At 30.6% G+C, this 27,801-nt stretch overlaps 2 protein-coding genes across 2 annotated transcripts; one reads left to right on the top strand and one right to left on the bottom strand.

Annotated features, from left to right (window-relative positions):
• Window positions 1-11,230: 11,230 nt before the first annotated feature.
• Window positions 11,231-15,812, top strand: LOC132049312 (probable mediator of RNA polymerase II transcription subunit 26b). Its single transcript, XM_059440063.1, has 9 exons — window positions 11,231-12,327; window positions 13,167-13,232; window positions 13,352-13,434; window positions 13,857-13,909; window positions 14,120-14,247; window positions 14,356-14,383; window positions 14,487-14,794; window positions 14,882-14,972; window positions 15,279-15,812. The coding sequence occupies exons 1-9, from the start codon at window positions 11,893-11,895 to the stop codon at window positions 15,413-15,415; spliced, it is 1,329 nt and encodes a 442-aa protein (XP_059296046.1). The 5' UTR covers window positions 11,231-11,892; the 3' UTR covers window positions 15,416-15,812.
• Window positions 15,813-22,511: 6,699 nt separating this feature from the next.
• Window positions 22,512-24,764, bottom strand: LOC132049311 (protein RADIALIS-like 1). Its single transcript, XM_059440062.1, has 2 exons — window positions 24,304-24,764; window positions 22,512-22,779 (listed from the first exon to the last, which is right to left on the bottom strand). The coding sequence occupies exons 1-2, from the start codon at window positions 24,552-24,554 to the stop codon at window positions 22,752-22,754; spliced, it is 279 nt and encodes a 92-aa protein (XP_059296045.1). The 5' UTR covers window positions 24,555-24,764; the 3' UTR covers window positions 22,512-22,751.
• Between the last annotated feature and the right edge of the window lie 3,037 nt (window positions 24,765-27,801).

The raw sequence follows: 27,801 nt of genomic DNA, 5'->3' as shown, positions 1-27,801 counted from the left end.
TATTCAAATTAATAAAAAGTTAAATATGCATAATTTGTTTCCTTCTCATCGCTACTGTCTCAAATTTCATTTTTTTAAAACACCAGCATATGATTTTCCCTGAGGCACTGATGGACCGACACCTTCGTATATATATCACTCAAACTTTTAGATTCACAACGTCGACTATTTGCATTTTACATCTCATGACTTGACATGTAGACGATGATATCGACAACTTTAAAGATGTAATCTTTTCTTATTCACTTGTGCTGTATTTGAATAAAACATGGACCAAGTTCACAATACGTAATGAGGACTGAAATCACTAGTTTCCTTTAGTTTTTTTAAGGTGCAGATAGAAAGAAGTTGACGTCCACCAAATATATTCACTCCTAAATGACATAAACTCCTTTGGTGACCTTCAATGGCATAAATTCATTTTCCTATAAAAACCTGCTTGATAATACTAATTACTAGCAGTAGATAATGTAAGTAAAAGTGAAGTTCAAAAACAATTTTATTCAGTATACATTAGTTACTTCCCAACTTCAACTTGAATGTTCACCTCTAATTATTACAACGATAACAACAACATACTCAATGTAATGTTACAAATGGGGTTTGAAAATGATAAAATGTACGCAGACCTTACCGCTACCTCGTGGAGGTAGAGAGCCTATTCACCTCTAATTATTGTTGGTCAAAATAATGTCTTTTGTTTTTATAGTTTACGAATACTACGATTTGCCTTTGTTTTTATAGATAGAACTACATAACTTAAATCAATCAGGAAAAGAAATATTTTTAACCCTTGAATGCATTTTTCTAGACCAGCAAATCTTCTTTATATTTATGCCTTTCGTTTGGCATAAACTCGGTAGTTAATTGGGGTTTGCTTCCCTCCATATATATGTGTAAAAGCAGAGGCGGATCTAATCGTGTATCAACGGAAAATCAACAGTTTTTACCCATACATTATAAGTATTAAAAATTAACTAGATATTTACAAATATTTGACCGTGAATAAGTTATTATGATATATTAGTATTAGTACCCGCATGATGTGCGGACAATATTTAAGAAAAAAAATCATAAAAAAAGGATGACAGATAACTTAAATCTGCATATTTACCCAATGTTATGTTTTTATTTCCCTTAACTAACAGGTAAACTAACAGAGACTAATGAAATACACCAACATCTTACTGTTCTACAAACTATTATCTAATGCCTCAATAATATAAATATAAAAAAGCATCTATCGGTCCTAAAAGTAAAGTCTTTGCGGCAAGTACTTCATATCAGCAACAGCTCTAATATTGTTTTAAGAAAAAAAAAAAAACACAATGTTCATCATCCAAATATATAAGTACTCCAAATTTACATCAAGTGTATTAATTCAAAGTGTTCTTCAGTTAAAAAATAAAAAAAAACTACTAAAAACCACAATCAATCGTAACTATAGTTAGTTTTGTTACTTTCGTGTGAATATCTTCTTGGCCGGTGTAGTGTTGAAGCTGCACTTCGTAATCCGATGCTTGCAAGAAAAGAAAGGTGTCGTATAAGACCACCGCATCAAGATCAATAAAAACCTTTAATTCATAAGCAACACTAATCCATGTTAAACACCGACGGGCACTCCCATAAAATAATATCAAGCGTTTTGTGCCGATATTTAATGTTAGGTTTTTTTTTTTTTTTTTTTTGGTCAAACGTAAAATTTTCATTTAACCAAGTGAGATATACAAAACTGCCAGTTCGGTTTGAATTCTAGAACTAGACCTCAATCCAAGGAAAGAAACGGTAACTCCTACCTATGTGTAACTGGATGGTAATCTCTCTCAATCTCTTAGTGGTAGATGGCACTTCTGAGAGAATCTTCTATTGTTCCTTTCATTCCAAATGTTATACACACAAGCTGCAAACAGGCAACTCAATATATCCGTTAATGGTCTGCCTTTGTGTGCTTGTTTAGATACCTATTCTAACCCTTCATCCCAAGTTCCAACACGTCTAGTGATATTCAACCATTTCAACAATGAGTCCCACGTCAGTTTAGAATAGCTGCAATCAAAGAATAGATGTGAAAATAGTTCCTCGACCCCTAAATGACACAACACACAATCCTTGTCAACATTAATGCCCCATTTGCTGAGTCTGGTAACAGTGGCTAGTCGCTGATTGATGGCAAGCCAAAGAATATATTGATGTCTTGGCAATATACCCTGTCCCATAGTTAGAAACTTCCAGAATACTTTAGGGTACTATGGGAGAAAAGCAATGTAGGACTTCTTGATGCTAAAGACTCCATTCTGAGTACATCTTTTAAGTTCCTCCAAAGTGTACAAGTTTGCAAACCATTTCTTTGCTTCAAAATTTTTTCTAACAAGCCAACATGCTTGTTTAGGCACATGTGTGTCCTCCAGAATATTTAATGTTAGGTATCCTATAGCGAAAAGCTCCGCTATATGTAATCGCAAGAAAATTTGAAATAAGACTTGTAATGTATTCAACAGCTTCAACCTACTTCTAATGTTACAAAGACAAACCATTTCCGTAGGTATTGTTTGGAACTTATCATATAATATGTGTCTAGGTATTTAATTACATGATTTACCATAATACATGTTAATCCATAATTGCGTCTTATTATCAGTTTTCACACATATTTTTTGAGTTTTTCTTACTTTACGCCTTCTGATAAAGATAAAAAAGTATAATATAGTGTGATTGGAGAATTTTAATAGTTATAATTTTTAACAAATAATTTAATTTGTCATGATAGATTAATTTCAATAAAATGATATGTATATGTATGTTAGTGGTGTGATATATTCTACAAACTAAAAATTGAGAAATACATGTAGTTCTATTTCAATTGGAGGACATTTCCATTCCCAAATCCCTTTCAGTGCAATGGATGAAAATCAATCAAATGGACCCAAATTCAACCCAAAATTTCTCTTGCCTTTAGCTTCAAATTTTGCCACCTCCATTTTGCCGTTAACAAACATATTTTTAGCTAATGAAATGCCGAATTTAAATTAAAGCAGAAAATCAAACATTACTAATTTTTGTATCTTTTGAACTGGTTTTAGTACCCGCACGATGCATCGTTAATATATTAAATGAAACTAATCATCGATATTATGTTACTTTTTTAGCAAATTAAATTTTATTGCTTCATACCGCTTTTATTAATTAACTAATTGTTTTTCTGTCGTATGTTATGTACTTAAGAACAAAACTTTATAAATTAAAAGGCAGGTAAAGAGGTGATGTGTCGATGAATATTGTTTGAACAGAATTTTCATATTTTGCATCACATTTACTATTGAAATCTTAATTTTTTTTATGCTTCACACTTCTATACATAATAACAAGGTTCACCCTCCTATAATATTCCAACAATCATTTTCTTGATCATTTTTAAAGAGTCCTTCAAAAGTAATATTTTTAATTTGTGTAGTCTTGACATTATTATCAATATTCAGATCAAACTTATCTTCTTGCACCAAATAGGGACCATGCTATTAATTTGACTTTGTGAATCCTTAATATTGAGAAGGATATATAGCTTCATCAAGGAGATACTCATATAATCACTAAAGGATTTGGTGCAACGGATGCGGTTGTTCCTCCCTTAACCAGAAGTTTCGGGTCTGAGCCCTGGGTGTGGAATTCTTTGTAAGGAGTGTTTCCCCCTGAATGGAGCCCCACACGGTGAATTCAGATATAATCGAGCTCCAATACGGATACCTAACACCGGGTGATAAACCAAAAATAAAATATTCATATACGAGCAATATAGGTTCCTCCATGACCTGTTGTGCTGGATATTCAATTTTTGAATGGGAAGAATAACTGAAAAAATCAAAGTATAGACTAAGGTCGCCAAATTAGGTTTAGTATTTTAATTTCCAAAATTTCTACATAAAATTTGTTAGAAAAATATTTATTATATTGTGGGTCAATTTATTTAATCTAATAATAACGTATAAGATAATTATAAACGAACACCGCACAAAGTTTATACGGACAAAATAAACTCGACCACATAATAAACGTGTAGCGAATTGCGAAAGCGCTGATCATTGCGACACGTGGCAGTGTAATGTTTTCTTACGCGTAGTGCGGAGATTTTTTTAAGAGGCTGTTTGAGATAGGATCAGATACTATCCCATCACTATTCAAGGTGCTGTCCTACTACATTTTTAAACTTTAAAAATAAATAAATTAATATTACGATAATATTGACACTAACAAGAATAATTCTTTGAAAAAACGTGTTAATGGTAAGTGCTCACTGGCTAAAATTATTGTCAGTTGTTACTTCAAAAAAAAAAAAAAAAAGTGTCAGGCGCATAAAGCACCGTAGAACTATTGAGTCGTTGAGATAGTTTAGATTAAGGATTTAACTTATATTGTTATGTGATCAGTTCATTTTAATTTGTTATAAATAATGAATAATTACTTTATTTTTATTACCCAATAAGGGTTGTTGTCGAAAAAATAGGGGTTATTACTGAGAGTTATGCGTACTTGTTATCATAAGTTATTTAACCTGATGATGAAAATATGTCATAAATTGTTGTACATAAATAAATTCTTAGATTATACTGCTAGTAGTTTATTCGAAAGCCTAATGCAGATGCTTAGTAATATATATCATTAAGTTCTATCATAATCTAATAATTTAGTCGGTAATCGTTTATATATAAAAAGTACTACTATTAAAGTACTATATGACTATGAGTATTGACAAACTTCAACATGCATCATTTAATTTTTAGCTCTTTGATGGTGAAATTTGATGATACTGACGTAATATAAGATCTTTTTGTAAGGAAATTAATATTTAGTTTTAACAACTAATATTAGGAAATTAGTTCGTTTAAGAACTAATAAAATGGCTTCGTCTATATAAAATTTATCAATAACTTATTAAAGAGAAATTGCTTATTTGCGTGAACTATATAGCAATACAATATGTCGTAGATGGCAAGTTAATGTGCTACAAGCCGGAAGGTACAAGTCTTCCTTTTATTGGATATTTAAACGTGCAATGATTTTTGAGATAATCTTGAGTCCTTTAACAGAAAGTGTTAGTCACGTTTCATAACTTCAAGTAATCGCTGTTCTTATTTTCTTTCTTACCGATTAATGTGGCAGGATTTCAAGTACTGTGGTTACAAACTACAAATTACAACTATGCCTACAATTAATTACTGCCCTTACAAATCAAATTACAAATGATAAAATTCTGAATTTTAATCACTGTTCTTATTTTCTTTCTTACCGATTAATGTGGCAGGATTTCAATTAAAGAAAAATTAGCTTCAAAATTCATTTTTATCCATAATTACAAATGATAAAAATCTGAATTTAAATTATACACTGATAATATAAAAAATCTTTATATTATTAAATTAACTTAATTAGTCACAATATGTTATTTTCATTTTCCAAGAAAAAAGTCTATAAACTAACAGCGCACAAAATTTAAAGTCAATTTTTTCAAAAGAAAAAATATTGTCAAATTTTTTTTCTTTGTTAAATATCACACGATAGTGACGCTAAAAAATGCTTCCATCTAAATATCTAATAATGATTCAGAATTTAAACCCTATGAATTTGAATTCAGCATTTTATCATAAGTCATTTAATTAATTTATTGCAAAATCAAAACTTATTACACTATGTTTTTTTTCTTCCGAACAACAGTGACCACAAAATTATCATAATTCAAACGCGTGGACTGTACTTTCTTGATCACTAACAAATCATCTTGAATATCAGTTGACTTTGAATAAGTTATTGGCAAAAACGTAACTATTTGCCACTGTTTTGGGCATGTGTTCACACGTAACAACGTTCAGAAACTTGGGTTAGGTGTAATAAACATTAAAGAGATTGATTGAGACGCTGGAAAAAAAAAATTGAATTGAGATTGCAAATTACCACGTGAATAGTGAGCCAAAATTCTTCCGAACTCCATTTTTTTTTTCCCTAACAAAAAGCTCCAAAAAAGATTATCCTGTGTAAATTTTTGTCCTTAAACTTTGCGAATGGGCAGAATTATCCCTTTGACTTTTGTTGTTAGCCCATATGGGTGAAATCTAGTCACTTTGATAAGGGCATGGATGGGAACGAGAAAAATATTAACTAAGGGCAAAATTGTTCTATTGCGTGTAGTTTAGAGGCATTTTTGACCCTTTGCTCTTAAGTAAGGGCCTGTTTGGAAAGCCAACCCATGTAATTGGAATTGGTCTGGCGGCTTCTGAATTGCCTGTTTGTTTGACCAAGTAATTATATAGTTAGGTGGGAATTGACTGTAATTGAGAGGGTGTAATTAGACTCTCCAATTTTCAAGGGGAAAGAATTGAGAATTGGGTGTAATTACAGGGTTACTTTTTAGTTTGTTTCTTTGTTTGTTTACTTTAATTTCTTTTTAATTTCTATTATTTTAATTTATTTTTTATTTTTACTTTTTAATTATTTTGTTTTTTTAAAATGTATTTTTCATTTCCTTTCTTCTCATTCTCAACCTTTACTTCCTGTGGTTCGATGTAATTGCTCGTATTTTTTTTATTTTTTTATTTTATTCATTTAGCATAATCATGTTATTATTCGAATTTTTGAAACTACATCTCTTAATATTGGAAAAAATGAGTCATTAACAAACCTGGCATATAACGAGTGCCGTTATTAAAGTAGAATTTCGTTTGTGAATGAGGTTATAGACTTATATTTTCCCTTTCTTTCGAATTATTTACTTAGGTTACATTGGAACTTACTTATGTAATGTTGAAATTTGATATAAGAGTATTATGTTAAACTTTTTCTTTTGGATTTTGAATTTAGGTTATATTTTCAATTTTAAGTTATTTACTTCCATATTGCATATTGTTTATTTTTCACTTACATTTGATGGATTTTTTGTGTCAAACATTTTAATAATGTTATGGCATTATATTTATAAATATTATTTGTTTGTCAAACATCCAATTCATGACGTTCTCACAAAAAAAAAAAGTCTTCTTTTAAGTTTTATAATCAATTAAAATTAAATATTATTAATTGGAAAAATATATATCAATTATTTTTTACAATATTAGTTACAAATATATGATTATTAATAAATATATTTTCAACAAAAAATGTGTTATTAAATAACTAATTTAATATCATTTATAAAGGCAAATATTTTTTAAATATTAATTTTAAATTTTTTATAATGAAATTTTATTTTTAAATAAACTAACTGTGTAATTACACTTGTATAACCAAACAGAACACTTGTAATTACACTGTAATTATGTTATGACAAACAAACAGGTCGTTGTAATTACACTACTGTGTAATTACTAGGTTGTGTAATTACTACCCTAGTTATTACACCAATTCCAATTACTAGGTGGCTTTCCAAACAGGCCTTAAATGAATGTGGGTTACCTCTAACAACCGAACATTTTAATGAGATGATAATACATGTTGATGTGATATCAGAACTGGAAAAGCAGCAAAGTCTCACCCCACCTATTAAAAAAATCTCGTGCTTAGCTTAAGTAAATGAATTTTTGCTCTTACTCTAACTAACAACTTAAAGTATTATTTAGGTTAAGTGTTGTTAGTCTATAACGATAACGTCATATGGTGCCTTATGATCAGATTTTGCTAAGCCAAGAGATATTTCAAGGTTAATGGTTTCTCAAAGAATTGTCCACTTCTGAACCTATCAAAGTTAAAATGGAAACTATAACTTGATTACATCCATCCTTTTGTAGTTATTGCCTAATGTTCATTTATGTAGGAATTTGGATATGACCAAATTTTCCTTAATTGTGATCGTATTAAGTTGTCATTAACTATTTAGAGTACCGTGTGTAATGTGAATATCCATCCATCCAACAAGAAAACCAGGGTGTGTTTGGTTTAAAGAAAAATATTAGCCGCGGAATTTATTTATTTTTGGAAATAAATATTGTAGGTAGAAAATATTATTTTAATGGTATATTATATATAAAAAGGGGAAAGATTAGGCATGTCAACTCAAACCAAAATAATTATCCGCGCATACCCCCATTACTTTCGTACCCCCCAGAAAAAATCAAAAGTATTTACCCGATATACCCCTCAATTATGATACCAACATGGTTTATAAATATATTGAGATGGTATCATGGAAGATGCTTCAGTCCTTCTCTCAATCCTCCATGATACCATCATATATATACATATCCGAGACAATTATTATGAATGATCATGTTCATTTATTAAAAATGACACACTTTTCTCGAAAAAAAACCCACTATGATACCATCATCTTATATACATATACTATGATGGTATCCTGGAGCACTGCTTCAGTCTTTCAATGAAACACTCCTCAGGAACATGGTACCATCGTTGCATATAAATATATTGAGATGGTATCATGGAGGACTGCTTCAGTCATTCTCTTTGTCTTCCATGATACCATTATGATGTATAAATGTATTGTGATGATATCATGGAGGAAGGGGATTGGGCAAGGGGGGCACGTCGGGTAATTAGTTTGGATTGGTTTGGGCAGAAGAGAAAATAGTTTGGGAGGGGCATGGGCGAGAAATTAGTTTGGGTTGGGCGGGTAATGAGTGATGTTTTCCCTATATAAAACACTATGAGGGGTGGGGGTAGGGAGGGATGATGGGGTATGGGGAGGTGGTGGTGGGAGTTCGGAGGAGACAATCCGAATAGAATACTATTTATCTGACTTGTTTTCTCTATTTCCACCGGAAAATTTTATTTATCTTAATTTGTAGGGAGCTTGTTTTCCTTAAAAACATAATTTCTATAATAAATGATAAAATTCGAGAATATTTTTCATAATATATTCTTATCCATACCAAACACACCCTTGGTATACCTAATTTAAGATATCAATGTTAGGGTTGGCATAGGATCTCTTTATTGTAACAAGATAATGTGAGTCTTTAATTCACCTCAATCTCATCATTTAATTTCTTTTAACATCTTCAATTACTTTTTAAAAATTATAATAATAGCATTAACTAGTAATTAATTGTTTAGTAAATTGAGATTTTAGTTTTCTACTTAAAATGAAAAATAAAACACGATGGAGCGAGAAATAACTAGAATTGAAAAGGGAAAACAATCTAATATGATGGAGCGAGGTGGATGAGATTAAAAAAGATGAGGAATATATTAAGTTAATGAGAGAAAAATTTAAGTGAGACAACACGAGTCAAGATAACATTCTAGGGAAATAAGACGTCATTCGTTCCGCAGTTAAAAAATAAATAGTCAATTTTCTAATTTAATTACTTTTTCTTTTTCTAGTTTAAGTTAATATAAGAATAAAGGAAGTACCAACTAAATATTATGATTATATACAAAACAAAAAAGGATAATGCGGAAAAATCTAACATAATAGAGAGGGTGGGGTGAACTAAAATAAGAGCACAAGGAGAAAAAGTTTAAGCGATACAAACGAGAATAGACAATATTCGAAAGAAGAAAAACGTCATCCGCTTTGCCACTAAAATATTTAAAGAGTCAAATTTTCTTGATATAATTATCTTTTATTTATTTTAAAAAAATGCAAGAATAAAAAAAGATCTAACTGAAAAATCTAATTAGATGACAATAATCACATCACTGAAATACAAATTTGTAATATTGTGATTTAAATTACAGTAACATCTTAATTAAACTTTAAAAATGAAAAAGAAATAATCTAACATGATGGAGCGAAGTGGGATGAGACTAGAATATACAAGGTTCATATAATGTAAACGAAAGAAAAAATTAAGTGGAAACTGGACGAGTCAGATAACATTCAGCTACAGATGCTGTCATTTGCTCCACAATTAAAAGATCTAAAAAATCAAATTCCAAAGGCAATTACTTTTTCTTTTTCTAGTTTAAGTTAATAGAAGTACCAAATAAGATTAATCTCGTTACTGAAATAAAAATTTGTGTATGATATTACTATGATGTACAAAACAGAAAAAAGGACATAATGTAGGAAAATCTAACATAATAGAAAAGATGCGATGAGTAAAAAAAGTAAATGAAATTTGATTTAAATGGGAAAAAATTAAAGCGTGACAAAACTAGAATGGACAATACTCGAAATAAATAAAAACGTGATTCATTCCGCAATTAAGATTTAAAAACGGTTTAAAACAAAAAAAACCTAACTGAATAATAGAGTCGGATAATAATAATCACATCATCAAAGAGGCTCCACACCCTTCTCTGTGGGCTTTAGGAATCAAACCGCACCAAATTCGCACACAGACCTGCTACCGGGCAGGACCAAAACATGAATATGTTGAATTGGGACGAGAAAGGATCTAAGCCAACCAACAAGTACAAATTTTGTAATATTGTGATTTAAATTTTAATAACATCTTAAAAATCACTTCAACTACTTTCTTCCGAAAAAACACTCTATGATGTAAATAAGAGAAAATTTTAAATGAGACGAGAAATAAAATTCTAGATAAAGAAGGTGTTATTCGTTTCAAAGTTAAAAGATCTAAAAGGTCAATTTTCAAATGCGATTACTTTTTCTTTTTCCAGTTTAAGTTAATAGAATAATAAAGAAATTCTAAATGAATAATAATAAATATTACAATAATGATCGTTGATGAAATACAAATTTATGTCTAATATTACTACAATTTACAATGTAGAAAAAGAACATAATACAAGAAAATCTAACATAATTAGGGTTTACAACGAGAATAAAACAAGCAACTTAAACATGATATAAATGAGAGATGTTTTTTTTAAACGAGACTAAACGATAATGGATAATACTCAAAACAAAAAAAAAGGCGTATTCGTTCCGCTAAAAAAAATTTAATCATCAATTTATAATATATCGATTTAAAATAAAAGAGACCTAACCGAATAACAAAATTAGATAACAAAAATCAAGCCACGCTAAATTACAAATTTGTAATATTATGATTTATATTGTAGTAAGGTAACATCTTATTTACATTTTCTTCAACAACTTTGTCCTTCCCAAAAAAAAAAAAAAAAAAGGAAACAACTTCAAAGCAAAGATAGAAATCACTTCCTTGAGCTTTTATTCATATATAATTATTTTTCTTTTCATTATCTCCATGGGTTTTGTCCAAATGAAGAAAATTGACTCTTCTATGAACACCCTCCATGTGTGATGATCACCTCACCTACCCCGCTATCCACCCCCACCCCACCCCTCAAACCCAACAAAGAGAAAACAGTACTTTTTCTTCCATTCTTTCAAGCACCTTGAATTGCATTTTCGAGAGAGAGACAGAAAGAAATATTATACGATTAAATAATCAAAGAGAAATAAGGTAGAAAGAAATAAAGAGAGAGAATATTTCTTATATACTTTTAACATATATTCTTCTTCTCTGGAATTTTTTTTTTCTTTCCAATCAGCATAATTTTCTCTAGATTTATCCATTGATTTGCCAAGAATATTTTTTGTTCTTACATCTCACCTAAATCTTCATCAAATCTCTACTTTAAAAAAATCTCCATCTTTTTTGTTTTTTTTGTTTTTGGGTTTAAAGTTTCAACATATGACAAACCTAAATAGCCTATAAAAATTTATCTCAATTTTTTTTCTGTCAGATTGCCTTTAAACTGGTTCTATACAGTTTTGATCATCTGTAAACGTAACTGATTTTTATTTATTAGTTACCACAACTACCCTTATGGGTCAAAACTGAAAAAAACCAGAGGTTTTATTGCTAAAAAACCCTTTTTTTATTAGATTTTGTGTCTTTTTTTTTGTTGGTATAATCAAGATTGGATAAAGATTGAATTTTGATAATTGGGTATTGATAAAGATTTGATTTTGTGATCTGGGGTTGATTTTTTGGTCCTAAATCTTCAGTTATGGCTAAGAGTCTTGATAAATGGAGGGATTATTTTAGGACAGCAAATTCAGATATATTTGATATAATTGAGCATGCAATTATGGTAGCAGCTGTTGATTGTCCCAAAGAGTTCAAATTAAGAAGAGATAGAATTGCTGAAATGTTATTTACTTGTAAATTCACTATGTGTTTTGGTTGTGATAAAGTTGAATTAAGTGTCCCAATTGTTGCTGCTAATGATGATGATGATGAAAAAAAGGTTAAGAGTGAAAATGAGTTTGGTGGTGTTAGTAAAGAGAGCAAAGCTAATAGTAGTATTGATCAACATGTTGAAAATAAGAGTAATTATAGTTATGGTGAAGCTGAGGCATTAACTGAGGAGATTGAGGAAGAAACACAAACTTTTGGTGAGGTTATGAGGATCAAAGATGTTATTGATCACAGCCAAGCTGAGGTGAATTTCTATTAACTTTTAATTATACAGTTCATTTGAAGTATTTTTGATGTATTTGGATTTGTTTACACAATAATTGGCCTATGTCTCTAGCCGATTATACATAGATTATACACTGATTATACAAATATTATACATGGATTTGAAGTATTTTGCTGTATTTGGATTTGTTTAGTCACTATTTGGACTTTGTCTGTATGAGTTTGAAATTTCTTTTGTTATGGGGTTGATCAGGAAGAAGAGTCTTTGATAAATGTTGTTAGTTTTTGTAGAATTTTTGTGTGTTGTCTAACATAACAGCGGTGACTTTTGTGGTTGAATTTGATGGTCATTCTATTTTATGTATTAGTGTCTATAAGTGGAAACCTTTATGCTTTTCATATCTATTAGCTTGTGATCAGTACTCCATTTGAATTATTTTTGCTGTATTTGGATTTGTTTACTCAACAATTGGACTGTCTATAAGTAAATTTTAAAGTTCTATTGTTAGGATTATTAGAGACTAGGAATAAGAATCTTTGATAATTGAGCTTAAGTGTTGTTGGTTTTTTCAGAACTTCTGGTGTTGTCTGACATAACAATGGTGACTTTTGTGGTTGAATTTGATGACCATTCTATTTTCTGTACTAGTGTCTATAACTGGAAACCTTTATGCTTTTCATTTCCTTTTTCCCCCTTTTGTGGTTGAACAAGGCTGTTGCTTTCTTTAGCTTTAAAAAAATGTATTGAAACTACTTTTTGATTTCTATCGTTTGCAATTTCACTTGCATAGTTGAGGGAATTAGTTAGTTTTGGGTATTCTGTAATAATCTGGTTTTGATTGATTGTTCTTTCGACAGTCTGGAGAGTTATTTGAGTGCTTAAGAAGGCTTCAACTAATGGCTTTGTCTGTGGAGACCTTGAAGGTTTGATCTTTTGCCACCTCCAGAATTTCATCCGCCATTTGTTTTGATATTACAGTTTTAATTCTTTAATCTCATTTCGCATATTCTTTTGGGCGTAATTAATTGCTTCTATATTTCAGGCCACAGAGATCGGAAAGTCAGTTAATTCTCTCAGAAAGCATAACTCAAAGGATATTCGGCATCTATCCCGGACATTGATTGAGTAAGGAACTCTCGCTTTATTGCTGAAATAACTGCAAAATTATGAATAACATAAACACACAACGTGGTTCTAGTAATCTGAAATGGGATATCTTTAACGTTACTAAATTTGTTATTTTCGCAAAGGTTTGAACTTTGTCTTTGAGTCGAACTAACTTGTCATATTGGTGGCTCTGACAGCTTGCTTTGTCGCTTGTAGTTTTGAGCTATTATTACTTTTTAATGCTTGCTGCTATTTGTTGTTTATCATATAAATGATGGGTACATGATAGATTAGTTATCAACTTATAGTAATGATGGTCATCACTTTATTCATTCAGTGCTTTGCAAAATTTCTGTTTTGTATCCGTTATTGTTTATCTATGCAACTTGCTGATTTACTGTTTCGTAGCTGATTGTTGATCGCATTTTTATGGACCACAGGGATTGGAAGGTCTTGGTAGATGAATGGGTGAATGTTACTACAGCCTTTGCAGGTAATTGTTTTAGAGTTTCTCTTGCTCCCTTCAAAATAATAGACAACAAATGTATATTTTTTGTATATTGCTGTATATTTTTTGAATATTTGGCTAGCATGTAATTATTTTTGGTCGATAAATATTTAACTTGCCCCAAAAAAATTATTCTCTATGTTTTCATTTGCAATTCTGAGCTGAAGTTTGAACTGATTTATTACTTGATTAAAGGTACCGAAAGCACTCCAGAGTCTATGAAAGCATCTGTTGTTGATCACGAGGAGGAAGGACTTCCTTCCCCACCTTTAGATGACTTAGCTTTCTTTTCTGCTCAGACCACTGGAATTGAGTTGTCACAAGTATAACCAACTTCCTCTCTTCGAGTTAAATTTTTTTTTAATTTTTTTTTTTCCTTTTGGGGTTGCGGCTGACTTGTTTTCTCTTTGTTGTTTGTGTGAACAATGAAGTTCTTTGATGGCATGGATGATGATGGAAGTGAGTAGAATTTGTGTCCATATTCTTTCAATATACCTTTGCTATTCGGTTCTTTATTCGGATTCCCCACTATATATTGTTTTGATTGGGGATTTTATTTCAGATCCTCGCAACAGTGGGGAATTCAATGAGAACCGTGGAAATGGCAGAAAGCCATCTCTGGATAAGCCTCGAAACAGTTTCGATGCTGCTCCGAAAGAGAGGAAGGGTGAACAACAAAAGAAACAGGAAGCTGTAATCAAGAAACAAACAACGATTGTCAAACCAAATAAGCCATCTGGAGGTAACTCTGGGCCTGGAAGACCAATAAAACCAGCCTCAGAACAGAAGCTCAAGATTAGCGAGACGAATTTCCAGCAGAAATCTGATAAAGGCACACTTCAGAAGAGGCCTGTGCCGTCTCAACAAAACGTGAGTATCTAAAAACGAAGGCAGTTCTCTTGTGATTCGTGTAAAGCTCCGATCTCTTATCTAATTGTGCATAATTTCATCGTATAGAAATTTAGACGCTCAGATGAGGATGCAGTTCAAGTCAAACTCGAGGCTACAAAGAGAAAGCTCCAGGAACGGTACCAAGAAGCTGAAAACGGTTGGTCCTCTACTCCTCTTTAAACTTAATGTATATTAATGTATATTATATGTATACAATACGTATATTAAATGTATATTTATACTTAATACACAAGACATATACAATGCGTATATTAAATGTATATTTATACTTAATACACAAGACATATACTTTTTCCGGCTATTATTTTCTTGGACGGTCCAAAATGGTAATTAAACCTATATATAATTTGTGTTTGGTTTCTTATGAAAACATTGAAATCAATTGATTTCATGACTATAAGGTCTGTTTATGATCTGAATGTATTTTATAATTGTCCTTCAGCCAAGAGGCAGCGGACAATACAGGTTATGGAGTTGAATGATATCCCGAAGAAGGGCCCTATCCAAGGTGTTGGCCTTAAGAATTCTCATATGAGACCTGGCAACAATAACCGGCATTGGGCAAATGGACGTCGTTGAATTGATTTCAACTGACTGTCTCAATAAGATTTCTAGTTTCTTCCACCTCAGCTGAGTAAATTCTCAACTTGCTGTGGAAACAGAGGGATCTCATCTTATTGACCTCAACAGGAGGCCACTCTCAAATCGGGAGAGGCATCGGATTTACATTTATGCTTAGATAAACATTTTCTTGGACCTAAAGTACAGGGTTTGCGCGTTTTGGTCTAATTCTTTTTTGATCTTTAGGAGTGACATAATATCGACCGTTTTGGATGAACGATCTTTTGAGCATTAACATTATGCTTTCATAGAAATACCCTGACTGTAAATTTGCACAGAATAAGTGCATTTTCATTTTGGATCAGAACACTGAAACATTGATTAGAGTTATAAAATGATGGTTACATTCTGGTTATACGTGACAATTGGTATGGTTTGTTATTTATGCTAATGCTGATTGTTGACTTTATTGGTTTTGGATAAGGATTTGTGAAGAGGTATCCCTTTTTTTCTTCCCTTCTATAAAAGTGGGAAAGATTTTGTTGATTGTTAGATTGGTCAGGGCTTTGAATACCCTTGTTATCAGTAAAGCAAGTGGGGTTGGATGATCTTAGGTAGGGACACATCTTGTAGAGATTTGGTTGTTGCTTTGGAAAATGGTGGATAAGCAACACCAAATGATGTGGACACATGGTAAGTGCATTTAATTTTGTACTATTATCCAACAACGATACAAGCAGTGTAATAGCATAAGTGAATTTAGGGTGGGTAGAGTATACGCAGACCTTACTCTTACGTTTTAGGGAGAGATTATTTTCGAAAGACAACTTTATACTTTTCTATCTGGTTTTTAATGTTTTTTTACATTCTTTTTAAAAAATAGTAGTTTTAATTATACAACTAGAAAACTTTTTCTTGTTAAACATCTCACTTAATTAACACTCCACTAGTCGAAACAATCAGGATATATTTGACAAAAAACACTAAATGACTTTTTTTTTGTTTTTAAAAACATTGGATTTTTTAAAACAAATTGAGTTTGCTTAGTAATCCGAGATGATAAGTATTCATTTTTTGAGTTTTTATTTTATTTTACTTGGGGCCGTTTGGGCATAACATTTTTTAAAAGTTCTTTTTTTTCTTCTTAAAAAATAAAAATATGTTTAGTTATATATTGTGTTAAGTTTTCACTCCAAACTTTGAAAAAAAAAAAAAAGTTCAACTTTGAAATGCCGGTTCAAACCAATTTTTTTTTTAAAATAAAATAAATGAAGCTTTATTATTTTTTCTAGTGAAGTAAATGTCCAAACACTATTTTAATTTGGGCCTCGAATAGGAGAGAGCAATGCTTTTGATCCTCCCTGCTTACAAAAATGAATGGACTAGAAAAGAGCTTGGTTCTATTTCCGGGTGACTGATCATTTAAATTTAGATCATTTAAATTTAACTTCAATTTTTTTTTCAAGTATCACTCAATTCATCTCCAAATATTTACTTGATTTAAGTTTTATTTAATGATAATTTAAAAGAATATTTATACAATTATTAAGATTTGGGGACTTACTTTGTACAAGAGTTTGTGGATGTTAAACATTTGGTTGTTCAAATTTGAGAAGATTTTTACACGTCTCTTTAGAGCCTTAATATGTCATTAAACTTGCCTTAGCACTAAGCACTTGGCAGAGCAATAAAAAAGTAGTAGAAGACTATTTTTTTCAACAGAAAGGTTGGTGATTTTATGGAAAAGACAAAGTGGATCCCACTTATTGCCTTTACAAAGCCATTGTCCTCCCAACACCTCACCTTATCACTAATAAGTGGATGTATTATTATGAGACATTTAATTTGGTGATTTAAATGTATTGCATATTAATAATGAGAAAAAAAGGGAAAATTAATACTCTCTCCGTTTCATTTAGTTGTCATGTATGTTAAAAATAGTCATCACTAAATATTTATCATTTTAAACAATTAAGAAAGGATTAATCTTTTAAATTTTTTTTAACCTTTAGAATCCGTTCAAAAGCATGTAAATAGATTAAGAAAATAAAGAATTAATTGGGGGTAAAATAGTTAAATTGTTCTTCTTATTAATACTTCGTTAATAGGCGTGTTAAATCTTATCCTAACAACTAAATGGGAACAAAGAATGATAAATATGTCCACAAAATATACATACTAAATATATTTAACCTTTGCAAGTAAATAATACCTGTAAACAAAGTATTGCTAACATTTTTTTTTGTTTCACTTAAAATTGAGAAACAGTATAAGAGCTTAACTTAAAAAGAGTTATATACAAATTTAAAGTTGGTACATTATATGATAATTCAATTCTGAAAAATCTAGAAACAACTTTATAGTAGTGATCCATATACTTCTTTTTTAACTTTCAAAAATCATAAATAATGTTAGTAGTGTGTTCTTTGTTGAGATTGACTCTACTCTTAAATGAAATCATTGAATCATGTTACTTCAAAGAGTAAACAAATAAAAGATAAAAATATTCTAAAGTCTAGACGCATTTATTGACTTTTTCTAGGGGATTGAATAAGGAATTTGGCCCCACAAGTTTATATTCATCCCTAACTTCCCTGCAAAATATTCATCAATCAAGTACATTTCGTCCACATGCTAACACACAATACATAATGCCATAATAAATTTTTCATTCATGTATCCAAGGTCCCTTTTTCAAATGGATATCTTTGTTGACCTTTTTGTTTTACTAACTTTTTTCAAACTAGTTCTTTTTTGAGGAAGTATAGACTCTGTCTTTAGTTTCCAATGGTATGCTCTTTAGTTATTTCTAGTAATTTTCTTGTTCAACAGAAACACAAGTACAGATATAAAATAATGAGAAATTAGTTCTTGCAAGCTAAGTAAGTTTGTTATGGAGGACTACCAAATTTTGGGAAACCAACTAGATGGGAGGTGGTGACATGTGTTATAAAACCTGTCAGAAAAAAACATCCTTGACGGCCAAAAAATTATAGGTGTATTAGATATATTATAGGTGTATTAGATATTAGAAACAAAAAACTAAAATGTCATAATTGAGATTCAAACTTATGATATAAAGCAATTTTTAAACCCTCTTGACCATTACATAAGAATGTTTTCTTATATAAAAGAGATGCAACAATTTAAATATAATTAAGAAAATACTTTTACCATATAACACAATATAATTTTCAACGAAGGGATTCAATTGAACCCCCTCCTCTCTTACTAGCTCCGCCCTTGATTTTTGCGTACTTCCCCGATTTAGTTTATGCAGAGGTATTTGACAGGCTGCACAATTTTAGAAAAAAAAAGACAAAAAATATTTTCAGATATAAAAAATTATTATTTTTATAAATTTTTTAAAAAATTACAAAGAAAGTAGTGTCACATTAAATGAAATACCGGGAGGATATTTTCAGAAATTGGTGCTTTTCGCTTTTAAAATACATTTTCAAGTGTTTCATGAAGGGTTTAATTTAGGCAAAATACATCAAAAACCCCACATGACTATACACGAAAAGTCGATATCACCTTTCTAAACTATACGGACGGCCTGTCTATTACACACACGAAATATAAAAAGTGATATTATTTACCCCTCACGGACATTTAACGGTCTCGTGTGTGGAGGTGTTTACACGCGCGCGACACGTCGCCAACACGTTATTTGCTTTTTTTCTTACTTATTTATTTGTGGGCCCACGTTTTAAAAAACTTTTCCCTTTTCATTGTGTCTTCTTCACTGTGCCTTCCCCTGTTTGTTTCTTCACTTCATCTCCCATGGAGATGAAGTTTTTTAAAAGTTTTTCCCTTTTCACTTCATCTCCATTAGCACCCCCCCTTCTCTTCTTTTTCATCTTCATTTCCTCCACTCCCATTCCACCACCACCACGACTTCTTCTCCTCTAACGCCACTCCCAAAATCCTTCGTCTTCTTTTTCTCCATTTCACCAGAATTGAACAAATCCAGAAGTATTTTCGTCCCACTTACACTCAAATTTATCCAAGATTAAGAAACAATGCGTAACTACAATGAAGAAATTGCACGAATTGCCCTTCAAATGAACTTTTAACAACAATGAAGATATTGCACGAAGCGCCCTTCAAATGGGAAATTTTCATTGCCGTTTTGCCCTTCAAATGGAAAATTTTCTTCATTGTTTAACAACAATGAAGAAATTGCCTGAACCTTTGCCCTTCAAATGGGTGAAGAAGGGTTGCACGAAGCACGCCCTTCAAAGAATTTCAAAAAAAAAAAAACACCACAATGGGGCGGCGGCGTGGTGGCATGAACGGAGGAGAGAGAATAAAAAAAAAAAAGGGGGGGATGAAGAGAAGGGGGAGGGGCATGAAGATGGAGTGGGGGTTGGCGGGTTGGGTTGGGGGATGAAGAAGATGAGGGTGGCATAGGTTGGGGATGAAGAAGAAGAGGGTTGGGTCGGGTGGAAGGGTGGGGATAGGGTGGGTGGGGATTATAAAAATATATATTTTGTAATTAAAAAAGAAAATAATAAATAAATTTTAATTAAAACGCGCTTATTTTTCAATTATTTTTATAATTTGTGCCACATCAGTCTGTCGGGTGGTATTAATATCACTTTTTAAATGTTCAGGTGTGTAATAGGTCGCCCGTATAGTTTAGGTGTGATATCGACTTTTCGGGTATAGTTCAGGGGGGTTTTGATGTATTTTGCCGTTTAATTTATGTATATAGATTGACAGTACTTGCACAAGATATTCAAGATTCAACTATAACTAACTGTTTGTAGTTATTCAACTATAACTAACTGTTTGTAGTTGTATGAGTTCTTAAAGTGAAACGAGAGTGACATGCTGTAAAAGATTAAACTGTACTAGTAACGAACAAACATCTTTTTGCCTGACATTGGTTGAGGTAAGTAAATAATTAACTTTAAGGGCAGAAGAATCTGCAGAAATAATGGCAACAAACACTTGATTTAAAGTTACAAAAGTGCTCCTTATTTTTTAAAGCATTTTGATAAGGACTTTCTTCTTAAAAAGCTATCACCGTAACAGTCAAACAAGCCCTATATATATATATATATATATATATATATATATATATATATATCAGTATCAATTATTTTAATTGCTTTTGCTATGAATTATGATATTGTTTTTATACTTTCAAGTCCCACGCTTTATACTTGGATTTTGTATTTGTCTAAGAAAAATTAAGAAAAACCTCAATAGATATAGTATATAGAATATAGAGAAATTTCCTAGTAGACGGTAAATACCTAGATGTTAGTTATACCATGTAAAATTTCCTAGAATATATGTAAGTAGGGGTTCTCACGGTTCAGTTTGGCTAGCTAGTTTTACTTGAAACAAAACATATATAGGTTGATTTGCTAGACATACAAATCAAACAAAACCAATTAAATCATTTTTTTAGGGTTTGATATATTTTTTTGTTTAATACTAGGAGATTTGTTTATCTTTAATGATTTGTAATCTTTGTGTATAAATCGTTTAGATCTGTTATGATATGTACGATGTAGGTTATGTAGTCGTTCACACGAGAAACTTCTGAAAACTTCAATGTTTCATAAATGTCGCAAATCAAATGAATTATGAAGTTGTAGAAATGGAAACAAATTGCTTAGTTATTATCAAGCTTATCCAAGAAAAGGACGTACAAAATCATTCACTTAGACCTATTATTGAAGATTTTGATGAAGACAACGAGGCCACGATTAGACACGTCTGAAGGAGGCAAAGTAGTGTGCTGATTTTCTAGCAAATGAGGGATATACAATTATGAAGGGGCTTGATATTACTTTTGAGTAATACATTTAAGGACTTGGAGTTTTTTCTCCTAGCTAGCGAACTTAAGCTATATTGCTTATGAGCGATTTTGCACTCTTTATTTAGTTTGTTTTCCAAATGGACCAAAAAAAAAAAAAATGTAAAGATACATGTACATTTTCTTCAATTTTCTGCTATCTTTGCGTGTGTGTATAAATAGAGTCATCACTTTTGTAAAAAGACTTTTATCAGTTCTTTGTTTGCGTGCTGCAACAACCAAAAAATGACTAAGAAAAGGAGGAAATTGTGCAATCTGTTCTATTTTTTTTTCTTTATAAAAAGAGAACAAAAGAAACTTTTCGTTCGTCAAGTATATCATACTTTGCTTGGCCTTATTAAGATAAGAGTACTTGACGGTGCATAAACAATAGGATTAATGATTAGGAAACTCAGGTAGTTTAAAGCTACAACATATTAAAATACACAAATAATATACTCCTAAGAAAATTATATTATTAATATATATATATATATATATATATATATAGACGTGTTTATAAAATTCCCCTTTTTGTTGACTTAAATAATTTACTTTAGAGCATGACCTTCGTCTTCCGTTTTGAAAAAATTGGAGAAATAGCTACGAGATGGTCTTAAATTTCTGATCATATTTAACAAAATATTTTTAAAAATATCTCTAGTTAGAATGTGTGCATAGGTTTGTTTTTCCTATGAGGCCGGAGATCAGAACATTTCAAGAAGTTATAAAAATGAAAGTAGTGTAATGTGTTGCCGGATAGGAATTTTTAGTTGTATTGGTAGTAAAACTATTGAGCAAGAACATCTGATTTTTTTTCATGTAAGAACTTGTTATCAATTGTAAAGGTTCATCGTGTCTGACTTATTAAAATATTCCAAACTCTTGCCTTATCGACAAAACTAATTTTATAGCCACAACTAATTATGTCCGATGAACTAAAGAGGTTATTTTTTTTCAGTTTGTTTAAACGAGGCTAAAAGTTCAAGCCTGCCACTTATAGGGTCATTCCTGCAAATCACCCTTCCATTTTTGTCTTTGCAAGTATAGCATTCATGTTTTGCTTCATCGTACCATAAAATGTCCAAATTAAATACTAATCTCTTGGAGGTATACAACATATTTACTTCTTATGCATCAAATACTTTTCAACTATATATAGAGTTCCTATTATACATAAATATTATTTGTTTTAGATTACTTAGTGGGAATAAGCTAAAAAGATCTGAAAGTTGTTTTTCTGAATACTTCTATTTTCCATTCACAAATGTCTATTATTCTATGCCAAGGAATTAACAATTAAAGCTAGAAAATCTCAATTTATATCTCATAAGCTGATAGCTTAAGCAGAAACAAAAGGTACGTAGCTGAAGTTACTTACACATTCATTATCTCTTAATTGAGGAAACAATCTAATTAATACAGAAAATAAGAAGCACTTAAACACGAATTTACAATTAGGATCCCCGATTTTTGGGATTTTTTACAGATAATTTAGATATATGGCGTTGACTGTTGACTATAAGTCCAAGCTTCCGCTCACTGTAGCTTTAGATTCTTCAGAAGCCTGCAAGAATAATCAAATTAAAAAAAATTAACACGAAATTTTGGATGCAGCAGAAAATATCATCAATTTTCTTAGGAAAAACGAGTATGTGTTTTGACATGTGCCCATAATTATACTCAGTTGAAATAGATTCGAAATTTAAACTTAATTATGGGTTTAAGCTTTTGAGTTTCTTTTAAACCAGCGGGCATCTTATATTTTCTAGCGTTATAAACTTATTCTATCAGCTAGACGTTAAAAATAACTATCAATAATTATCTATAACGAGATTAGTAATTTAAAAAATGAGGCGAATAAGTTAAAATATATCGGCGGTCTCTAAATATTTAACACCGTCATTTTATCTAGTTTAGGTCCGAAAAGATAATACTAAGAATTTTATTGCTTTCAATTGTCAAGAGTAGATAGAATAGAAGTTAGCTTTTATTTCAAGCCAAAGGTGAATATAAAAGACAACTTTTTTCATGTGGATGTCTAAATCGTCATGCTTTAAGGATATGCAACTCACTTAAAAGTATAAAAACAAAAGAAAGGTGAAGAAATATATCCACGTAAGAGTTAAGTGTTATTTGTCCTGAAATTATACTAAGATAATCATGCGATCTTAATTAATCAGGTAGGACTCCATTTAATGTGGTTTCCAGTTAGCTTAAATAGGCTAATTAAGATGATCTTTTCTAGGAGTACTATTTAACAATTACAGTATACATTGTAATATGTGTGCTAATTAATATGATTATCGATCGGATACATGTTACATAAATTCAATTTTCGGTAATTTGTGAGCGTGTTTTCAAGAATTCATATGAAAGACCTAAAGTTGAAAATGCGTGAGGATCTCATAAGTATAATTTAGGATTTAACCTACATATACACAATGTTAAAAAATTTTGCACTATCAATGTCTTTAACCAGTTATATATAGCAAGTTATTTATTGTACCTTTATGTTGTTATCAAATAGGATAACTATAGTTAGTTCCCTATTGTTGCAGGTTATCTTGATGAGTTAGTTCCCTATTGTTGCAGGTTATCCTGATGTGATACAATATAGACATTGTCATTGAGAGTTTATCTCTTTCGTCTTTTTTTTTTTTTAAAAAAAATAATAATAATCAGATCGCTTAAATAGATAATTGACGCACATAGTGAATGAAATTACTTTAGGTAACGTGGATAAAGACTAAGGAAGAAAAACCTTCTTCAACATGTAAAATGATACTAGCAAGCAAAAATTCTTTACACTATCAGTATATATAAGTTAATTAGATCCTTTAGAAAATAGTTTATACATTATGAATCTTGTTAGCTTAATGCTTGACCTCAGAAAATAGGAAAATAAAAGAATATCAGATTCCCCTAAAGGATATATTTACAAGCAAACCCTCTTAAAATGTAAGATTTAATTTGTAATCTTAAAAATAAATCAATTTCCTTTTTACTACATACAACAAATATATATGATATGATGATTCAAAAAATCGAATTCTTGACGATGCATATAACTTAAACTCATAATATGTACCTCTGTTCATTAGCATATCCTCTAGCATTGGTTTCTGAAGCAGTCCTATAATTAGGCAAAGGGACTTGACCATTTTCAATTTGGGTAATATCCTTCACAAGAAGATCATAATGCCTTCTAACTTCCTCAACTGATTTGCCACCAACATATTTGGCTATGTTATACCATTTATCAGCACTAGTGTCCTTGTCGTACATAACCAATGCCTCCTCAAACTTCTTGTTTTGCTTTGTTGTCCAATTTGAGGCCATACTGAAGATAATAATATGTAGAAAATTTAAGGGTTTAGTGATGAATTGAAGAATAAGGGAAATGGGTAAATATATAAATGAGCTAAGTCAAGGATATGGTTTGGGTAAGAGAGAAGAGCATTTTTAGCTCCTTATATGCTGGAGGATGAAGGTCATTCAGTTGGAGCAAGCTGGCGAATATCTTTTGAATTTTGATTTTTTGGGTTTCTTATTCTTAACTTTTGCAAGTAGATGTGATACTTAAGAGCCTAAATACGAAGCAAGATTAATGAGGTGGGCAAGGGAGGAGGTGGAGGGAGAATAAGTAGGGGTGTTAGTAGTTCGGTTCAGCGGGTTATTTTATAAAATTTATACTATATCAATTTTTCGATTACTTTAATTATTTTGCATAATTAAAAATAGACTTTCAAAATCATTTCAATCATTTCGATTCCTCTTCGTATCAATATGGTTCGATTAATTTTCAGCACTTTCTGTAAAATATCATGTAATAATCATAAGTAGAAGTTAGAACATAATATCATGCATACTTGTGTTTGACTTAATTTGGCAAAAACTCTCTAGATATTTGTACTATTTATAAGATGATTAACCAATGGAACATGAAGAACGACCTGAATAGAAATTTATCTCACTATTCTAAAATAGTATAAAACAAATTAAGCAATGATGAGAAATCTAAATTACACGAAAGAAATTATATTAATTAAGATGGAACTCAAGACCTGAGTTTACAAAGATTATCAGCAAAATCGAAATTTCTATATAAATCTAAATTTTAGGTTAGAACAAAATTGATGTGGACAAATTATTTTCTTTAGTATTGATCACCTTTTAGGTGATTTCTTACTAGTAATTTGGTGTTAGCCTCCATTCCATGTACTAATTGGTGAAATCACTACGTATTTGTGACCTAATTATTATTCAGAGAACAACCACTAAAAAAGTAAAAATGATTATGGAATTCGTCGCTAATCTATTACTACGTACTAATTAAGTACGTATAGCTTGTACCTGAAGATTTTTTGATAATTCGTCGTTAAATTAGATTAGCGACAAATATTTCTTATTTAACAACATAAATTATTCTACCTATTTTTTATTTTTTTTTTTTCTCGCTTTGATGACATTCTTGACTATGGTTCAAATAGAGTTGAAAAAGAGCTCTAAATAGGACTTCCAAAAAGAATCTGGCTAAGAAGACTTAATGGCCCATATATGGTTAACTTGTTCTGCATGATTGGTTTAAGCGTAAGCATATATCTTAATTAAAGATAACTTATTCCACTTGTTTGAAATCTGTCAACTACGTCCTTTTCGTTGAGTTCTTCATGCTCCTCTGACTCTAATATTCTTAATTACTCGAATACTCTCTTTAAGTTCTCTTTAACTTTTATTAGAAAGAAATAAACTCTAATTGAACCAATAGGAACGATCAAATCGTAACTTCACAAACGTTTGTTGTTCAAAGACGGTTTCAGGATTTGAACTTTATGTTTTAAAGTTCGGGATTCTATAACAACTAATGTGATTAACCTATTATGATCGAAATCAATTAACTATATTTACTTCGTGATTTTTCTAACATATATATATATATATATATATCCGAGACAAAATTACTGACATCGGATCAATCCATACCTATAAGTCTACATCCACCTATATTTCTAGTTTTTTTCTCATCTCTAGTACACTTGATGACACGAAAACAATCTCTTGCGGAAATGCAAAGACCGTGTAAAAGAAATATATTTTGATCCAATTCTTCATCGGATCCGTGCATAGCAGCAGCTTAGTGCATCCGATTGCTATATATTTTAATTTTTGTTTTCTTTTCTGCGTAACTTCGCAACGAAGTTAGAAATTTTTCTAAAAGATGCAACTTTTAAAGAAAAAGTTTTTTCTTTTTTTGACTTTTAAAGGAAAGTTAGAAGTTACTTTATACATATCCTCAAAATACTTTCTTTGGCTTGTTGTCTCGACCTACTTCGGTTTTCTAGACTTGAAATCATCCAAACTATTGAATATATTTACTGATTTATACTTTATGCTGATCATTATCCATATATTTGAGAAGTCCTTGAAAAGGAAAAAGCTGAAATTGAAAACTCTATTATGTAAATGTAGTTCGTTAATTAATTGTGCTCTGATAATTAATCTCATAATTAACTCTGTAAAAAAAGAGAGTTAACTAATTTCCCCTTTAAATTTAGACAACTTGCTTAGTGTTTTGACATTTGAGGTGCTGCCTTTCATATTTTGATATATTCAGGGAATATTTTGGTTGGAACCTATATATGTTGATGTTCTACAGCAAAGCTTTGAGATAAATAGAATCTATGCTGTATCTGAAATTCCTTCAACATGATCCCAATGTATATTAAATTTTTAAGATTAATTCCCCACTTGTAACTCTGTTTTTGTTGTTGACAGTTAAATTAATTTCCTAATATTTATTTCCATGCATGTATTATTTTATCGCATGCAGTCAACTAAGAACGTGAATACATTTACGTTCATATGGATCGTTTTCAAAAATTAAAATAGAAAACCTTCTTAGATATTAGAATAAAGTTTAGCTTATTTACACTTACAATATAATTTTTTTTATACTATCAGATCACTTGACGATAATTAGAGATATTAACCCATAAGGAGTGAAATCAATAATTCCAATAATAAAACAAGTTATCTTTGACACCATTGAACTGCATTGGGTAAAATTCTTAATGAATGTCTCGGAAGGAACTCCTTATATATATATATATATATTTTTTTTTTTTAATTTACCGTCAGCGAATATACGATAAATATTAAATCCTATCGATCGATCGGGCACGATACCATATTTGTCACGCATTTTTGAGTCTATGTACTTAATATCTCAAATCAGAAGAGACCAATTAGTTTAACTAGTAAAAGCTACTAATTAATTAAGCTGCAACTAGGAAGGAATTTATGAATATAAATTAAAAAGGAGATACATTTTTTAAAAAGATAAATATTCTAGTGGTTGAAACAACAGGGAGAAAGGAATAGAAGGATCTTTTATTGGTCATCAAATGTTCCAAAAGATAAGGAGATAGATTCATCAGGCCGATCGATGCATCAGACATATGCTTTATTAGATATCATTTCATTAATGATATCAATTACTATGCACTAACAATATAAAAAAAAAAAAAAATATCAAATTACTACTTAATTAAAAGATCATAAACTACATACAGGTAGTCATCCGTAA

Source organism: Lycium ferocissimum, chromosome 3 (genome assembly GCF_029784015.1).
Source record: "Lycium ferocissimum isolate CSIRO_LF1 chromosome 3, AGI_CSIRO_Lferr_CH_V1, whole genome shotgun sequence".
Classification (NCBI taxonomy): Eukaryota; Viridiplantae; Streptophyta; class Magnoliopsida; order Solanales; family Solanaceae; genus Lycium; species Lycium ferocissimum.
This window is presented reverse-complemented; position numbering and strand designations above follow the sequence as displayed.